The sequence below is a fragment of the Maylandia zebra genome, linkage group LG17 (assembly GCF_041146795.1).
Source record: "Maylandia zebra isolate NMK-2024a linkage group LG17, Mzebra_GT3a, whole genome shotgun sequence".
NCBI classification, from domain to species: Eukaryota; Metazoa; Chordata; class Actinopteri; order Cichliformes; family Cichlidae; genus Maylandia; species Maylandia zebra.
In genome coordinates, this window is record NC_135183.1 from 32,078,239 (window position 1) to 32,096,947 (window position 18,709).

Here is an 18,709-nt window from a genome sequence, read left to right on the forward strand (position 1 = left end):
ACGTCCACCTTAACATAAGGAGAAAGCCTTGAATTATTTCACCTTCACTGAAAAGTAATGCGCAAGCTATGGTTATTTTTTCTACTTATCTACCGTTTTCTCCTGTTTTGTTAATACACAAAAATCCCAACGGACTTCATTCAATCCGACAATTAAAAACAAAAAACAAAACTTATTTTACACTTGCAGCGCATGTCCTGCAGATGGCGTTAAATTACAGGTTAATTACTCCCTTTTTTTTTTTTTTTTAAATCTCTAGCGCTTTATCGTCATGTGTAATAAAATTGGCTCCATGGAACAACATCAGTGGCCAGCTGGCTGAACACCCTGAACTGGTGAGTGTTGAAAACCTTAAAATGATATCCAGGGTGAAAGATGGCAGACATTCAAAGTCATTGTTCTCCTGTGTTGTTGAAAATTTTTTCCCACAGTGGACTGTGGGAGGTGGCATGACCCATAACTTATTCCCGGCAACAGCTGCTGAGATGTGTTGTCTCAGCAGTATATGTATGTGTGTGTGCATGCTGGTATGTGATCCGTTCAAGATGTCCCATTAGGAAAGGATGTGATATTACTAGAAAAGTTGTGAGTTTACTAGCACCAGGAAAGAGAAACCTATTGCTGTCTCCTCTGTTTTTTTTTTTTTGTTTTTTTTTTCTTCTCCATGCAGGTGACCCAGGAGTTCTTTTTTTTTTTTTCTCTCTCTTCCCCCCCCTTCTCACCGTCTCTTCTCCCCTTTGGTTTTCTTTCTTTCTCTCCCCCTCTTTCTCTCATTCATTCCCCCTGTCCTATTTATTAAAAAAAAAAAAAAAAAAAAAAAAATGACAAAGGATGAACTGAAGCTCTGCCATCACGTAATGTCGCATACTGCTGTTTCTGATGTCATTTATAAAAAAAAAAAAAAAAAAAAAAAAAGGAAAGAGAAACCTTATTGGACTTAATTTCTTTAGGGCTTGGCAATCCTCAAACATTTGTTATTTGTTGAATTTTATTTTACACTTACTTGGTGTTGGGGGAAAACTCTGTAAAAGACCCAGGAGAAATAAAGACACAATGAGACAAAGTTACTTTCTTTATCAAACGTGTACACGGGTGAGCTGCTAAGGACAACTCACACCATGCACAGTGGCTTGGTAATTTTTATAGGAAAGACAGTGAGAACAGGATAAGAAAATACAAAACAAATAAAATAAACAACTCCATATGTGGCGCTAGTCTCGTCAGCAGAGAGCTGGGAGAAGGCTGTGAGAGATAAAACAATCTAAAACAATATGTCCCAAAACAGTATGTCTTTGCTGAGAAAGTCTAAAAAGATAATTCTAAACTAATCTAACCATAGGCAAAGGGCAGACAAAAGGCATCTTTGTACATTTAAAAGAAGGTAAAGAAACATAGAATCATTTTTCCTGTAACATTCCCCCCTGTTTAACTTATTTTAAATGTATACAACAATTGTCTATGAAAATTATTTATTAAGTATGTTAGGCAATTTTTAATTTCCAAAATCTTCAAAATGTCATCATAGCAGAAATGGCAGTCATTTGGTCTAAAGAATAAAACAAAAGAAAATAATAAAAAGAAAAACATAGTAAATGAAAATCATAGTAAATGAAATAACAAGTGGAATAAACAAGAAAAAATAATAAAACTAAAACTACAAAAAATAAAAGGATGAAAACTAAAATGAAAACTTCAAAAAATACAAGGATGAAAACCTTATATTTAAAATGATGCAAACCTTAAATTGAAAACTTTATATGTAAAATAATGAAAACTTCATATTTAAAATGAAAACTTTATGTTTAAAACTGAAGACTTCAAAAAAAAATAAGAGTATGAAAACGTTATAAAAATGAAAAACTTTATGTTTAAAAGTCAAGACTTCAAAAAAAATAAAAGCATGAAAACTTGCATAACCTACTAATGTTTTAATCAGTGCATGATCACTTGACAAGTCATTTTTAATCACCACGTCATTTATTAGTAGCTAGTACAAGTTCTCCTCTAACAGAATTGCAACGGGATGTTGTTCTTCTTCAGGCACGGCAACATAAGCAGTCATTGTAGTTGTTATCATCTTTGAAATCATTACTCTTAGGCATGGCAACACACACAACACTAATATGAGCAGTGCTATCATGATGAGACCTAGAAGAAAAAATGGCTTTGCTACAGCAGCCAGCCATGAACCGCTGAACAGCCAGTCAAGCCAGCCTTGTGCTGTAGCTGCTCCAGGTGTGTGGTCAGTGACATATTTTTGCAGAGCGGTCAAATTCTGCAAAGCTTCATAAATGTCTCCTCCAGTTTCGTATCCATCAGGGATAAAAGTGCAACATGTTTCCCCGATCAGCTTGCAAACTCCTCCTTGTGATGCTGTTAGCAGGTCTAGTGTCAGTCTGTTCTGCAGCACCATCGTTCTGATGGCCTGCTGTTCTCCTGCTAAGGCAGTTCCCAGGGTCTTAGTCAAGTTGATGTGTCGTAGCAGAGCATATCGGTTGATCTCCACGTGATCCCGCACCTCGGCAACTCCAATGCCGGGGATCAAGCTCTGTAAGAATTTCACTCCTCCTCCCCAGATGCGAAACTCTCCCGGCACTCCAGTGTCCACGGTAATGCCGAAAGAATTGGGGGAGGCGATGTCCACTTCACGTCTCTGCCGGCTGCTTGGGTGATGTGCAACACTTTGCATGAAGAAAACGTGATCTGATAATTCCACCAGGGCGCACAGACCTCCCCAACCTTCAGGGAGTGACAGATAAGCCTTGTTGCCACATAGGAAGTACCAGTCAGCCAAAACTCTGGTTCCTCTGCTGCTGGGTGCCGTCCGTGCACATCCTGTCTGGTACTGAGTCTTTGTTTGTAGTGGCATTCGGTAGCTGTAGTCGGAGCGACAGTTTAGGCCCATCAGCGTCGTGTTACTGGCACAGGTGGCGTTGATTGAACAGGCCATACACTTCCTCTCGTTCCTTGGTGGGCAGAAAGTGTATATGTGCTTACATAGGTGAGTAGGCAGCTCCCCCACTGCCCGCGAGCCATTGTTCATCACACATACTGGCAGTTGTGATGCGTTCAGTTTGTTCAGTAGAATTACATCAGGCAGTGGGTCTGAGACTTGGGGCCAGGTCAGTAGGTAGGTCTGTCCGGAACAGTTCACATTTGTGAGTGATGATGACCTCCAGGTTGCTTTTGCTGGGATGCTGTAGTTGGCTTTGGACCAAAGAGTACCGTAGCCTGGATGTGTTGCCAGGCCCAACAGACACCAACTGCGATCTTCAGGTATGCTGTACGGCCACAGGCCAGACGTCTGCGAGGATAGGGGCATATGGGTACATGCATAGCAGTCAGTTTTGTTATTCAGGTGAGCTGTAGTGTTCATAAACTGCCACCAGAAGTTGGTGGCGTATCCATGGGGAAACTTGGTGTACTTTCCTTTGTCATACAGTGTCTGCCTTTTCTCCATGTAGCGTGACTTGTTGTCCCTCACGGAAGCAAAGGTGAGGAGCCCGGCCATGGTCAGGGCCGCTGCAGTTGATAAGAGCCACCACGTCATGACGACGGAACACACCCTCCTGTCGCGAGTAGACCCCCCGGCCAGGAAAGCTGACCCCTCCACCGGGCGAGATCACAACAAGCGGGCAAGCCTGCCGTCAGCTGTGTTTAGATGGCTTCACTGACACGCCTGCAGTGACTCTGATGGACCCAGGATGGTCGTTCCGCAATTTTGCAAGCGGTCGGTGTAGTGAGGAGGACTTGGTATGGTCCCTCCCACCTGGGTGTGCTCCAGTTTTTCCTTTGGAGCACCTTGATCAGAACCCAGTCACCGGGCTTTAGTCTGCAAGACACTGGAGAAACATCATCAGGTTGTTGATTATGTACAACGATCTCTTTGTTTTCTAACAGCTTAGACATCCACTCTGCTAATGTGTTTTCTCTGATTGATTTGTCTATTGGTTGACTGGTAATAGGCAGTGGAAACGGCCTGCCATGAATGATTTCAAATGGAGTTAGTTTATGGGAGCCTTGTGTTAAGCGCATCCACATTTTCACTAAACCCAAACATTCAGGCCACGGCCTTCCTGTTTCTGCCATGCATTTCCTGAGCCTTTGTTTTATAGTGCCGTTAGTTCTCTCTACAAGGCCTGCGCTCTGAGGGTGATAAGCACAGTGGTGTTTTATGCTGAAACCGAGTGCTTCAGAGACCTTAGTGATGACATCATTTACAAAATGAGTGCCGTTGTCTGACCGTATCAAAGCTGGGATGCCATATGTGGGTATGAAGTGATTGCATAGGCACTTTGCTACTGAAATTGCATCTGCCTTTTTCACTGGATAGATTTCCGGCCACTTTGAGAACACGTCTATAACCACTAGGGCATATTTCGACCCTTGACATTCGCTTAGTTCAATAAAATCCATATGAGTTGTGTGAAAAGGATGAGGCGGAGTTGGAAAACGGCCTCTTTGTGGTCGCAGGTTACCCTGAGCATTATATTTTTGACACGTCATGCATGTTCTGACAAATTGTTTTGCTGAGGTTTCAAAATTTACAGTGTAGAATTTACAGTGTAGAAATGAGAGTTGACAATACTGGTCAGTCCCCCCGTTGACAAATGCGTACAGCCATGAGTCACTAATGCCGCCATTTTGTGGAGGAATTTTGGCAACACTGGCTTGCCATAACACATCATTAAGTCGTTTGTCAGAACTGCACCGTGTTTTAGCCATTTTGCCTGCTCTGCTGTGCTTGCTGCTTTTTGTTCATTTTTCAACACATCCAGTGGAATCTGATGTGTGTTTACTGCCATCAATGTGATGTTTGCCTGTTGTGCCGCCTATTTTGCTGCTCTGTCATCAAAATTGTTGCCTGTAGTAATGAAAGAGTCAGTAGGCGTTGTAAGAGGTTGGCATGCTGGTTTGCCAGTTGGTGTAATCATTCCTCTGGTTTTCCAGATTTTTTGCAAAATGATGCACAGCAGAGAAAACATACTGGCTGTCTATATAAATGGTTATTTGTGTATCTTTGTGTATTTCACATGCGCAACAATCTCGTGTGAAGTGACCTTCCTCTCCACGGTTCTAGCAGGCGTTGTCTCTATGTTATCTGCTGTTTCTGCGTGGCTGTCTGCGGCCTTGGTGTTTGTGACTTTGCTCGCCTCTCTGTTCCTGATAGCCACCTGCGAATTAGTGTTTTAGTCTGTTGTCAACAGTCAGCCTTATTTTTAAGTTACAGAATGCTTCTCCCTTTTTTTGTTTTTTGTTTTTTTTTTTTTGTTTGGGAGAATAGATGCAACTCTACATTTTCACTTAAGGCAGTTTTAGATAATTTCTAGTTCTTCAAACAATGCATTGATCTCACACATTTCAAACTTTCAAGTTAGGGTTGTTTCCCATTTATACAAATATATATATTTAACTTTGCATTGCTCACAGCTCATAGCTCACAGCTCTAAACCTAGGCATTTTCCAATCATATGCCTAATCACTATTTGTCATTGTGACTCTCAAGTATTGTCACAAGTTCGTTTAAAGTCGTTTCCAAAACCAACAAAATAATCAAACAAAACCAAAAAACATAAACGTGTCAGGACACAAAAGAAAAAGAAAAAAAAAATGCTGCCACCCGAACAAGGCAGAAGTCTGCATATGTTGGCTTTTAATAGCATGCAGCTTCTAACATACTAGACTAATGTGCCTGTGTTAATTCAGCTCCATATTATTGTGTGAAGTTTCACTTGGTTGGGAGTGGTTTTGTGTGTGTCACATTTTTGGTGAGCCAATGGCTGGAATCAGGTTGGACTAATTAGAGGCAGGTGTACTTGATTGCACTGATACACTCGTCTACTTATAGCCCACACTACAAACACTGCTGTGTCGTTTTGTCTCTCTGTGCAGGTATGTAATGTGCTGAAATCCGATATGATTGGGATGGATTGGTTTTGCGCTATGAATTTTATATTAAGTGTGTCGTTTTGTCTCTCTGTGCAGTCCAGGGCCTATTATATGCCACAGCCTAAAGGCAGCTGGGTTGCAGAGGCTTGAGTGACCACTGACTATATGCTTGCAGGGTGGTGGGTCTCCAAGTACAACTTCTAACCCTGTTAAAGGCAACATGTGGAGTGCAACTTGGCCGTGTGTCATAGCTGTCTCTGGCCTTGGGACTGTGTGTTTTTATACAATTCATAAGTGGGACACTGGACTGTTTTATCTTTTGTCTCTTGATATATTTTTCGTCAATAAATTATCTTTTAGAATTTTATTGACTGACATCTTTTTGCCCATGACTGAGACGGTTGGTCAGACCTAGAGTCTTTCTTTGGGTGTGTTACAGCAGCTTCTGCTCTAAAAGAAACAAATAAATAAAAAGAAAAGAAAATGTGGAACATGTTCATCAGCTTAGCAGTGTCTACATATTTAATTCAGCTTCTCAATCCTGTAGTTGTAGCTGTTGTCTACAGGGTTTTGCTTATTGGTTGTTATTATAGGTGTGCTCTATATCTCAGCAATGTGTCATTCTAGGACAGGTTTCAAGCTGGTCAAGTGCCTCTATGCACTTCATTAGTTTAGTTATTCTCCGTATTGTCTTCATCTCACATGTCATTACACTGAGTTTCAGCAAACCTTAAGCTTGATGCAGACTACTGCTTAACAATTATCCACCTCACATCATAACCGATTAAGGTGCCTCTTCATATTAATATTATGTCATTGTTAATATTATCCTCTTTGTCTTATATAACAGCAATAGCATATTATAATATTTTATCAGTGTGTACCACTATACTACTACTGAGCCAATTTGTTAGTTAGGATCATCTTATTCAGCAAACAGATAATTTTGAATTCATCCAATCTGCGGTCACATTTGTTCTCTCTGTTGCATGGTGGACCAGGCAGTTCTATTATAATATATTATTTATATTTTATTTTGTATCCATCAAGGGCTTCAGATGACCTGCAGAATCATCCTTTTCCCAGGATGGAGACAGTTACCTTTTCACACACTGTCCTTGGCTGAACAATGACACAGCCTTAATATACCTTATTTATTTTATTAAAATATTTTCGTGTGAATTATTTGCTTTATATTCATTTTATACATTGTGGGCATGGTCATCATGCCAACTGTGTTTCATTGTTAATATCACTTTACAGGTTGTTATCCTTGCTATTATTAATTTCAAATACTCTAAAGATAATTTCTACTGTAACTTTCCCTTTGTTCATCTTTATTTCGTACTTTTTATATTTATATCTACTCAGTGGGGTCTGTTTTCAACCCTTTTAAACTACTTCAAACTACTGTGATCTCTAGTTTTCACTTAATAAGGGATTATTAAGTTCTTCCTGATATGGGTGGTGCTGCAGATGCGGCTGCAGGAGTGAGTGATGGTTTACTAAAAGGGTTGTGGGAACTGCACAGTGTCTCGTCTTCTGGTTTTACTAAACTGGCAGTTGAGTTCTGTTCTTCTGACTGTTTATATTTTGTTTTCTTAAATCTCTCAGTTTACAGACACTGTTTTTGTCCGGCGTCTGGACTTTTCTTTTCTCACCACTGCTCGTCAGCAGGAGTGAGTTTTAATTTCACTTGCTTGATTACCCATCTTATTTATGTATTTACTTATTTTTGTTTAAGTAATACATACACAATACAGCTGCTATCACCTTCGCTGGTATTAGAGACGAGAGTGGTTGCTCACACGCCCTTCTACTTTCGGACTATTTCCAAAAGCGGTGTGAACTTTACGAGACGGAACTCGACCGTTCTCTCAACTCACCAGCACGTCAGTGAATAGCAGTAAAAGAAAAACACAGTAGGAGCAGCTCAGTCTCTTATTGGACCGTGAAAATTCAGCTTGCTCCATTAATTAAAACAATACACACACACACACACATTCACATTCACAGCTTCGACGCGCGCGACCGGAACCCTTATAATAAGGGGAGCTCCCAGAGCTACTTACTCCCTAGACCCAGTCTAGACCCAGCTGGGGGAGCTACCCAGAGCTCCAAAGCTACCAGTCGACGAGCTTCCAAAGCTTCCAGTCGACGAGCTACGCTACCAGTCGACGAGCTCCCAGAGCTACCAGTCGACGAGCTACTTCCGCTATTTTAAATTCCCTGAATTCAAAATGCGCTTTTACGCAAGATTGTGTCAGTGTGTCTGTATCTACCTGGTCGGTGTCGCCGGGTCTGGTCCACCTCGATCGGGTCCCACCACCGTGGGTCGCTTTCTAAGACGTTGGCCAAGACCCGAATTTAACGCTCTTGGTCTTTTTCCACACACCTGGTGTGTGGGCTGTCGACAGGCGAACAACGTGGACTGGTCACGGAGATGGGACACGATGGAGGTGATCCGGCTGTCGAAGGACCAAGAAATGTTGGGGGAAAACTCTGTAAAAGACCCAGGAGAAATAAAGACACAATGAGACAAAGTTACTTTCTTTATCAAACGTGTACACGGGTGAGCTGCTAAGGACAACTCACACCATGCACAGTGGCTTGGTAATTTTTATAGGAAAGACAGTGAGAACAGGATAAGAAAATACAAAACAAATAAAATAAACAACTCCATATGTGGCGCTAGTCTCGTCAGCAGAGAGCTGGGAGAAGGCTGTGAGAGATAAAACAATCTAAAACAATATGTCCCAAAACAGTATGTCTTTGCTGAGAAAGTCTAAAAAGATAATTCTAAACTAATCTAACCATAGGCAAAGGGCAGACAAAAGGCATCTTTGTACATTTAAAAGAAGGTAAAGAAACATAGAATCATTTTTCCTGTAACACTTGGCATGTCCAATATATCTATTGGCTACACACACACACACCACAAAAAAACAAAAACCAACTCATCTTCTAAGTGTGAGTTCTTTTTTTTGTCTAGAAAAGTCATAAATTGTGAAGAGTAATGCAGTCATGTGCATTCGCAATGCCATGTGTGCACCCAGTGGAGATGCAGATTCATACATCAAAGCCCTGACAACACACACATATACTTTATTAGGTAAATGTTGCTAGTAGGGTTGGACATAATTTTGCTTTCACATTCAATGCTGGAAACATTCCTTTAGAAATTTTGGTCCATATTCACATGATAGCATTATGTACATGCTGCAGATTTGTGGGCTACATATCCATAATGCTAATCTCTCAAATCTCAAAGGTGCTCTATTTGATTGAGATCTGGTGAGTATGGAGACCATTCGAGTACAGCGAACTTATTGTCATGTTCAAGGCCCCAGTTTAAAAATCATCTGAGTGTCAGACAGACAGCAGGAATACAAAAGAGGACCCAAAAGCAGACTCAATAGACTGTTTCTTTCTTATTAGCAACACTTCATTGAACACAGGGATCACTGTAGTTAAAGCAGGGCAGTGAGAGGTTTTACAGGTGTGTGATCCACTATGAGGCAGTGATGAGTCATGTCTGCACACAATATTTGCAAAGAGGAGCGATGAATGATTGTTTACTTGGGGTCGCGGAGAGCTGGGTTTCCTAAGGGTGGTGTGGTTTTCCAGGTGAGTGTCAGAGTGTGACTGAATGAGTGAAACAAGATGTCCAACATTTCCTTTTCTTTCTCAGACTGATGGGGTGTAGTGGTGAGCAAGTGTGTGTTATACTTGTATAACTATGCATGTGACAAATAAAGAACCTTGAACCTTGAACCTTGAGGGCAGGCAGGTGAGGTATCTTACCTTTTCTTTTTGCTCCCGACAGCCGAGGAGGAGTGAGCAGCAGAAGCCAGCAGGTGAGTGCTTGAGAGTTATCCAGTAGGCAAGGAAGACCAGTGTCAGAGGAAATCAGGAGAATGATTGAAGAGTGTGACTGTTGATCCAAGGCCAAAGATGACACCATCAGCTAAAACTCTGCCAGAATGTTGAGAACTGAGCTGGTCCTAAAGTACAGCCTGGCTGATTGCCATCCTATCAAGCTCAAACTAGTCTGTGCAATCTCCTCTGATCTCTGGCAGTCGAATGGGATTTTCAGCCAGAGAACTGCTGCTCAGTGGCTATTTCCTTTTTTTCCAGACCATTCTCTGTAAACCCTAGAGGGGACTGTGCAGGTAATTGACAGTAGATCAGCAGTTTTTGAAATCCTCAGACCAGCATCTGGCACCAACAACCATTCCACATTCAAAATCACTTAAATCAGCTTTCTTCCCGATTCTGATGCTCAGTTTGAAATTCAGCAGGTTGTCTTGAGCATATCCAAACACACTGAGTTGCTGCCATGTGACAGAGCTGATTAAATATCTGGTATAACACACAGTTGAACAGGCCTAACTCATGAAGCAGCCCGTAAGTGTTGGTTAGTGAATGCACACAAACAGAAGCTGCCCCTTCAAATGTGCAGTAATACTTACATTCAGATATGTACTAGACTTTTTACTGGCATCAATACAGCAGCAAATTTGCCTGTTACTCATTTCCACATGATGTCCCACCAACTGATAGAAAGTTGGTTATTCAAAGGGTTTTTTTGTCTTCAAAGTCATCAGCTAAAATGAGATCTTTCCAGTTTGTGACATTTATTTATTTTCTGCTACAGATATAACAAAACAGGGGAAAGGATCAGTGACAACAGCATAGCCCATATAAGTAAAAAGCTGGAGAATGGAAGGATAATAGTACCCGCACCCCCTTAAAGAACAAAATTCATTTTTTAGCTTACTTGCTAAGCAAACATGTCAATAACTTAATAACCACCCCCTCGTTAAATCTAAATAAATCTTCTAGTACTTTGGAATAAACGTGTTTGACACAGTCACATTTCCAAATTAACCCTGAAAATCTTCCAACAGTCTGGATATGTTATCTCTCCAGTCCTGGCAGGATTTAGTTTATTTTGGTATTTAAAAAAAATGTCCCTAGATACACCATATTTGGGTAAATAAAACATGACCCTAAAATAATCTGTTCTCGGGTGAATAAATCAGGATTGCCATGTATTGTGGAAATTTGTGCATAAAGCTGACATTTCTTTAGTTGTTGAGCTAGTCAGTGCTTTACATTCGGGTGGGGGGGGGGCTCCTTTGACTTTGTTCATATTTTGCTGATGTAACTAACATTTCAAGTGTCAAAATATGCTGACTACATATGTTATAAAAGTCTGTTCCACCGTGTCTTCTCATCAACCTAACCATAATTGCTGGCTGAGGATTTATGAGTTAGATTTTTTTTCACCACAGTTCAAAGTAACTCCTGTAAAGTTCGACAATCTACAACAGATGTTGATGATGCATGTTGTGTCAGGCAACACGGGGGACTTAGCAAGGCAGAAACAAGGATTACACACTACGTGCAAGTGATCAAGATCGGATTATGGATATCGATGCTAGTCTTGTGTGAAGGAAAATAAACATCCACCTTATTAAGATGTGAAATACTCAAACAAAATCTGTGCTGACAGCAAATCCGAGCACAGTTGGGGTGCCGGGGGTATTCCCTTCTCCTCTCTTGCGTTTTGTAAAACAGGTGAAAAACCAGTGTCGCGCAATGTGCATGCATGTCCCATCTGTGTTTGTTTGCTCCAGGGCTCACGTACAAATCAGGTCATAGGAAAAAGTGACTTTTATGCAACATGCAGACTCCAGACCCCTGTTTTATTGCAGTACTGTAGTCACAACAAATGCAACTTGGGGATTTGGTGTAATCTTACAAAACCCTTCACCACCACAACCCTCGCTTTTCCTGTTGGAAAACAGCTTCTAAATAACTTAATTAACACACACACACAGACTCAACGTGTGTTGTCTGTACATTTAGTGTGCTGCTAGCTTTTTCTTGTCCAATAACCTTGTAGACAACAACCGGAGACAGTTTTTGAACAGATGGTGAAACCAGCTTTTGTGCACAGTCGTTTTTAAAATAAAGTTTGTGTCCATGAGAGATCTTTACCTGAATTTTAATGATAGAATAAGATGCAACAATATTGCACAAGATGATACGTGATGTTGTGATTACTGTAATTTGTTTCACTCCCGGGATGGAAACTTAATCCAGCTTCCTTTTGTCTTTAATGTTGGATCAAACTTCATACTGCTGAGCTGGCATTCGGTGTAAATATTTTTGCAGCATCAAATCTCGGTTGAGCAAACTACTTAAAACATAAATCACTGAGGAACTCAGCACTGCTGTTGGCACACGGTGAGGCTGATGTCATTATTCAGAGTCTTGGTGGGATCTCTGTGGAGATTCCGGGATATTGTTCCATAGTGAGTCAGTGGACAGAGAGAAGGCTCAAAGGAAAACTGTTCTGCTGTAATGCAAACCGTAAGACCCCCTTCAGCTTGAACCACTGGCTCTCATAAAAAAAAGGGGGAAAAAAGAAAAGAAAATCAACTATAATGGACAACCTTGAATATGTTTTCAGTATGTCTACAGGAACTGGCAATTGGGGCCATATGTGTGAGTCAGTATCTGTGTACATTTTAGGACACAAGCATGATGTTTAAAGAATGTTTAATCATTCATTTGTATTTTATCATTTGCATCTTTGAAATGTAGCCTCTGAAGTATAATATATCAAAAGATTTATATGTGATGTCCTTATCATGTCAAATCAATCAGATATGCACTTTTCATTTACAGCTTTACCTTTCTATGCTGGATTACACAATACAGTTTACCACACCTATTAATTGAGAACCTTCACAGACACACCTATTAATTTTCCTATTGGGCCACATGAGAAACTTGGACAGTTGTTGAGGACCGCACCAATAAACTGATCTTAAGTCTGCTCAGTATTAATTTGATGTATTCATAAGCTTACTGGTGCAACCCATCATAACAGTTCCAGTTTATCATGTGGCCCAGTGGGGAAATGAATTGCCCACCCCTGCCTTACAGGATGCACTGGATCTTTACTTGGATCTGTATGGCTGTTGAAATATTCAAAACATTCACTATTAAAACCTGTCAAAGTGCTTTACTCGTTCATTTTAAAGAGAATACTTCAGTTATTAATACTACTAACCAACATCTGGTGTCTGTGATCACAAATATTTAAGGTCTTTGATTGCTGAGACTTGCCATTACAGGCTTTTTGGATGAAGTAATGTCTTCATAGATTCACTCATTTAGAAAGTCTACAAGCAAAGACATGTTAGAAATAGAATTATATTAGTTTTAACATGTTTTAGGGTCATTTTGTGGTATTGTTAAAGTAAAATTTTAATGGTATGAGTCTGTTCCTTACTTTGATGTCTTTTTTTTTGCCATTTTAGGTTGCTGTGTGTTCCTCAGAAAGCCTGTTCCACTTCTAAGAGAATTAGCTAACGTTTGCTGGTGCGCATATAACAAATATCGACTCATCTGTCTTTAGCCATTTTGTACTTGGAATCTGATGGAAACGCTTTGCACATGCATTTATATTTCTTCTACTCACTCCTGGTGAAGCCCCACAGCTCTTGTGCAACAAACAGATTTGAACAGGAAGTGGGAGGGACATTTTAGGCAAATATCCAGACGTTTGTGCCAGAGATGGCTGTACATAGGACAATCTTTCTCAATGATATGATGCATATCCTAGATTAGAAAGAAAATCTGAAACAGAGCCTTTAGAGACAATTAAGAATTCCATACACTGATCCTATTTTTGGAACCTTTTGGATCGAGCATCTGCCGTTCTAAGAGTATAAATTTTATATCACAAGAAAACAAAGAAAAACAAAATAGTTATATATAGTATATATTCATACCATCATGTTAGTTTATACTGGAATTTTCTATGCACTTCTATCATTAGACACTTTGCTGATACACTTTGGAATTTGTTTTCACTTTTTTTGTTTTTTACATCAGCAATTTTGTGTTTTGGATTTCTATTGTGTCTACTCATAAATAAATACCTTCTCCCGCCACATAAATTCCCTCAATTAGATAATCCAGCTCATTTACCCCGTTAATGCATCAAACAATGACTGTATTTATGCTTGGTGCATATAAATGTTAATTCCTGGAGCAAATCGATGGAAAAAGCATTGTTTAAACAATAATTACACATCTTTCTGGGGGTAATGAATGCCGGCCTAGCTCGCCACCAATTGAAAGGCTGAATCTACTTCAGTTATTGCCTTTCACTTTAAATGCCCACTCTAATTATATAAAACTGGAGTCTACTGACTCACTGTCTTTGTTCACACAAAGGTTTTGGGATTGTAACGGAACCGTGTGTGGTAAAGAAAGTAGATTTCATCCCACAAGTCTTTATAGAGGAGAACGGTGTAGCAAAAAACCCTGCTATCAACAAAGTAATTCATGCCGTTATATGCAGTTGTGTGAAAAAGAGAGTTTTCACAGGACTCCATGCAGTCCTTTGAAAAACAAAGCACTGCTTCAATAGGAATTAAGAAGTAGCAGCCAGGTTTTGCTAATCAAATGCACTTGATTAACTGATCATCAGTAATTGTGTCAGTAAATCCTTATAAACGCAGAGGTTTTGGCAGCTTGCCGGTCTAGAGTCTTAAGGTATGTGTTAACACAAGGCATTCCCCGAAGAGGGGGTCCCACCAAATTCACCTCCAGGTTCAGATGATTTTTCACACCTATACTTCACTTATTCTGGTCCAAATCAGTCGATGAATTTGAGAACTTGTAGCTTTTCCCTGTCATTTGTTTTGTTTTTACATAGAAAAAAATCCAACTGAACTCCAAGGAAACCAAAATGTATCACTAAAAACCATGTGAGAATGTTGGGTCCACTCATTGGCCAGATTGGTGTCCGGGGTGGGAGAAACAGAAGTAAATATAGGAAGAAGATGTTGTGTGAGAAAATGGAGAATTTATGTTCATTTCACTGCTAGTTGCCAGTGCAGACTTTTGCACTTTTATTCTACTTTTCCACACGTTCACACCATAAATGAAACACTCTGGAGTTTGTTTGGAAAAGTACCGAGGCTAAAAGGTCTCAGTTTCAGTTGTTTTGGTCCTCACCAGTGCGATTACTGTGTTCACACCTGCACAAACGAGCTGCACCAAGGGGGAAAATGAAGTTTGATTTAACACACTCAGACGCCACAGGCCCCGCTTAACATGTTAAATGCTAAAGTTCATGACAGTACAATCAGAAAAAGAGTTAACTGAAGAACGGATTGTTTCTTGCCAGCAGAAGGCTGCTCCTCTCTAAAAAACATTACAGCCTGGCTTAGGTTTGGAAAGTTCAGTCTGTACAAACCACAAGACTTTAAACTTTGGTCTTCCTTTGGACAGACGAGACCAAAGTGGAGATGTTGGCTATAATGCACGGCACCATGTTTCTGTACAAATACCTCATATGTACCAACTGTCAAAAATGATGGCGAAGGATGATTATTTAGGCTTGTTTATCAAAATATTCTAGAGTTGAATGTGAGATGAATCTGTGCTATAACCAAAGCTTAGCTAAAACTAGCTCTTGCAGCAGGACTGAAAATGAAAATAATCAAGGTGTCCAGTCTTCAATGTGAATGAAATGTTGTGATAGGACCTTAAGAGAGCTGTGCATAGATGAATGCTAACAAACTTCAATGGACTAAAGCAACATTGTAAAGAAGATGTGGCATAAATTCCTCCACAATGATGTGAGAAACTGATAAAGTCATTACTTCGAATTCTTGCTACTGACTGCCAATAGCTACTGAATCATGGAGTGTATTTACTTTTCATTGGACTGCAAAGAGTTTCCATAGAGAAAACTCCTATATCCTCAGTTTAAACATTTGTCTGTAAAGCTTGGATTGAAGTTGCAGCCAGTTAATTGATTCCAGGTATCTGGACACCCCCCCCCCCCAATGACCTTTGAAGTGGATTTCCCCCAGGACACTACAAAATGGCCTTGGGGATTAGAGTGAAATTACCACAACCTTCCAGTTTCCACTAGGGAAGGATAAAGGGTCCCCTATCTATTTTATGGCTTCCCAGAAACCTGTATAAATTATACAACCAAGGATCTTGAGGTTAAATCGGAATACTGCTAATAGCAAATAGGCCACTAAAATATGTAAAGTTGAACAAAAATACAAGGACAAGTTGAGGACAAGTTAAGTGCCACTAAAACCACTTTTACAATGTAGCAAGTTACCTTTGTTCATTCAGAGAAGCCTGTACATTGTAACCACCGTATGAGTCCTGGCTTGATATAGTGTGTATAGGGTTTACTTAAATACACAGACAGAATTTGAGCTTGTGAAACCTTCACTACACATGGTTTTTTGTTGTCTTCCTTTCAGCTGCCATTCTTCTCTCTGCTGGACACATAAAAGAGTGTGTTTTGTCTCCTATGACCCTTATGTATAAGCAAAGGTCAAATAAACAGCCAAATAAATGGATACATGTAAAACCTTAAATTAAAATGTAAAAATGGTTGGAATCAGAATAGGTTTGCTGTATTGTAGCCACAATTTAATCATTACAAGTTTTCACAGTGCAGTGTAATAAATAAAAAAAAAAAAAAATCACAACAGACAGAAGAAAGTGGAAAAACACAGTAATTGATGTCTCGTCACCACATTTAATGACCTGCTAACATCTGTAGCTGACCCCTCCTTGAGAGTATCAGTCTCCTTTATTGCTAACACTGGAATGCCCTGTGAGGAAAGTGGGTAAAAGAAGGAAAGAAAGAGCATATGATGTGTGTTTGTGGAGTGTAATTTGGCTTCTATGAGTGTGACACACTGACAAGGATGGAAACAATTAGCTTCATCTGTTCACCAGATCTGGAGGATAGCCTCTCTTTACATACATGGTCGCGTCTTAGAATTGTGTGTGTGTGTGTGTGTGTGTGTGTGTGTTTCCCACAGATCCACTGGAGAAATCCTCCAGGACCGTCTGGCTTCCTTCCCTTTTATCCCAGCCACAGTCGTCAACAGGCAGCCACATCCTCGCAAACGCTGCCCTTGCTGGTCAAGCTGGTTAAGACTATGGAACATCTAAGATACAAATCTTCTCCTACTGTTTTCTATTTCTATCATAATAAATTCCTTCATGTCCCTCATGATAAATCAATTTCTCTGTTTCTGTTTCTCTGTTTCATTTATCAACACATATTACACTACATGAATTCCCTGCCAGAGACTGAGCCATAAGGTTTAAGGTTAACTCGAACTTGTCGTAACCTAAAACCAAATCTTCAACCTAAAATTAAATTTGTAACATGACAGGGACTTGCTTTATGTCCCCAAAAGGAAGGCAAATACAGATTATGTGACTGTGCACACAATGAAAGTAAGCACCTGCCTTCACAACATCTACCACCAAATATAAAAGACGATAGCAAAATCCCTCGAGGAAAAATAGATGTTCCTTTAAAAGGTTCAGTTGGGCTTATACTCCAGGTCCATGTTGGAAAACCTCTTCACTGTTGTGGAAATTTGTGCATGTGTGTTCAGCACAGTGGCCACAGAGTGATACCGTGATACCTCTTATTAAATGAAATCATATAGGACTATACACAGTGAGGTTTTTCAGTAAAGCTGCATTAAGTAGCTGTAAGATTTTTATTGGAACAGGAACATCAGGGACCAATATCTCAAAATTTCAACTTGCAATAACAGAGTTTTGGCCACCCAAAGGCAATGGAAACACAGTGTAAGCAAAGCACAATATCAGCTAATAGATGCTAATTGCACATCTGCTCACATAAAACAATTTCAGCATTTGGAGCTGTGTGTTAGTTGCGCTCATCATCATTTTGAGTTATCTACTTCTGCCTTAACCACAGTGCTAATACGAGCTAGTGCTAAAAAATGCAAATAATGATGAGCTGAAAGATGTTTGAATATTCAAGCTGAGGTGAGCTGCAGAGTTTGGCAACTACAATATAAACTACTCAATACATGAAGATACTGATGAATTTTAAACTAGTACACCATCCTAGTGTGTGAATGTGTGTGTGAATGGGTGGATGACTGGATGTGTAAAGCGCTTTGGGGTCCTTAGGGACTAGTAAAGCGCTATACAAATGCAGGCCATTTACCATTTTTATTTACCATCCTATGACTGAAGAGTATTAAATCACAACGGTGAAATAAAAGCCTTTCCAGCACTGACAAGGAATAACTTTCAGGGAAACCAGTGGGTTTTTTCTGTTTCTTTTTTGTTAAATTTTTTGTAAATTATTTTACATCCCAAAAGTACCATCTTCTCTTCTCCTTTGTTTCATATATAGTTTGCAAAAATGTACAAACCACAGAGACAGACTATAATTTTCCATGGTCAGCGCTGCCATTTTGAAGAAGGCACAGTTTAGTTTATAATGATCCATCCGCTACTTTTTTAAATGCGTTTTTTTCTCTCTCGCTCGCTCTGTCTCTCCTGCCTGCGGTCAGAAAAAAAAATTGCTGGAGCTTTTTAGGTAGTAAGGAGGGTTTTCTGTTTAGTCCTCAGGGAGGAGCCTGCACTCCAAAACCAAAATTATAGACTGCAATGCTCAGATTGAGGGGGAGACAGAGAAAGCTCTGCTACAATGCTGCAAACATCTGACCTTCAAAGGACAATTAAGCTCTTAAATTAAAAACTTGTGAGAAGCCTCAACTTTTAAACAGAGAGCGATAAAAAGAACTAGCCAATAGACAAATCATTAAATGTGAATGTTTCTATACGTATCTGCGACCTCTTAAGTGAAAACACTAAGGCTTCTTAAATGGGTTATGACTAACTGCCTGTCTGTCTCTCAGTTTGAGCTGGAAACCGACCCCCCACAACGACCATGTCTTCGCGGTGTTATGCGCAT

General features: G+C 40.0%; 1 protein-coding gene and 1 long non-coding RNA gene across 2 annotated transcripts; one reads left to right on the forward strand and one right to left on the reverse strand.

Moving 5' to 3' along the window:
* Nucleotides 1-13: 13 nt before the first annotated feature.
* On the forward strand, nt 14-16,963 carry LOC143413128 (uncharacterized). The gene is made up of 4 exons (XR_013093710.1): nt 14-54; nt 260-335; nt 9,716-9,746; nt 16,779-16,963. It is a non-coding gene; the product is annotated as an uncharacterized LOC143413128 (long non-coding RNA).
* LOC143413163 (uncharacterized) lies at nt 1,065-8,780 on the reverse strand. The gene is made up of 2 exons (XM_076875770.1): nt 8,172-8,780; nt 1,065-3,842 (listed from the first exon to the last, which is right to left on the reverse strand). The coding sequence occupies exon 2, from the start codon at nt 3,548-3,550 to the stop codon at nt 1,988-1,990; it is 1,563 nt and encodes a 520-aa protein (XP_076731885.1). The 5' UTR covers nt 3,551-3,842; nt 8,172-8,780; the 3' UTR covers nt 1,065-1,987.
* Nucleotides 16,964-18,709: the final 1,746 nt, after the last annotated feature.

Bases quoted from the DNA above. Each gene is read 5' to 3' on its own strand.
- LOC143413163 (XM_076875770.1), bottom strand. From the start codon at position 3,550: ATGACGTGGTGGCTCTTATCAACTGCAGCGGCCCTGACCATGGCCGGG.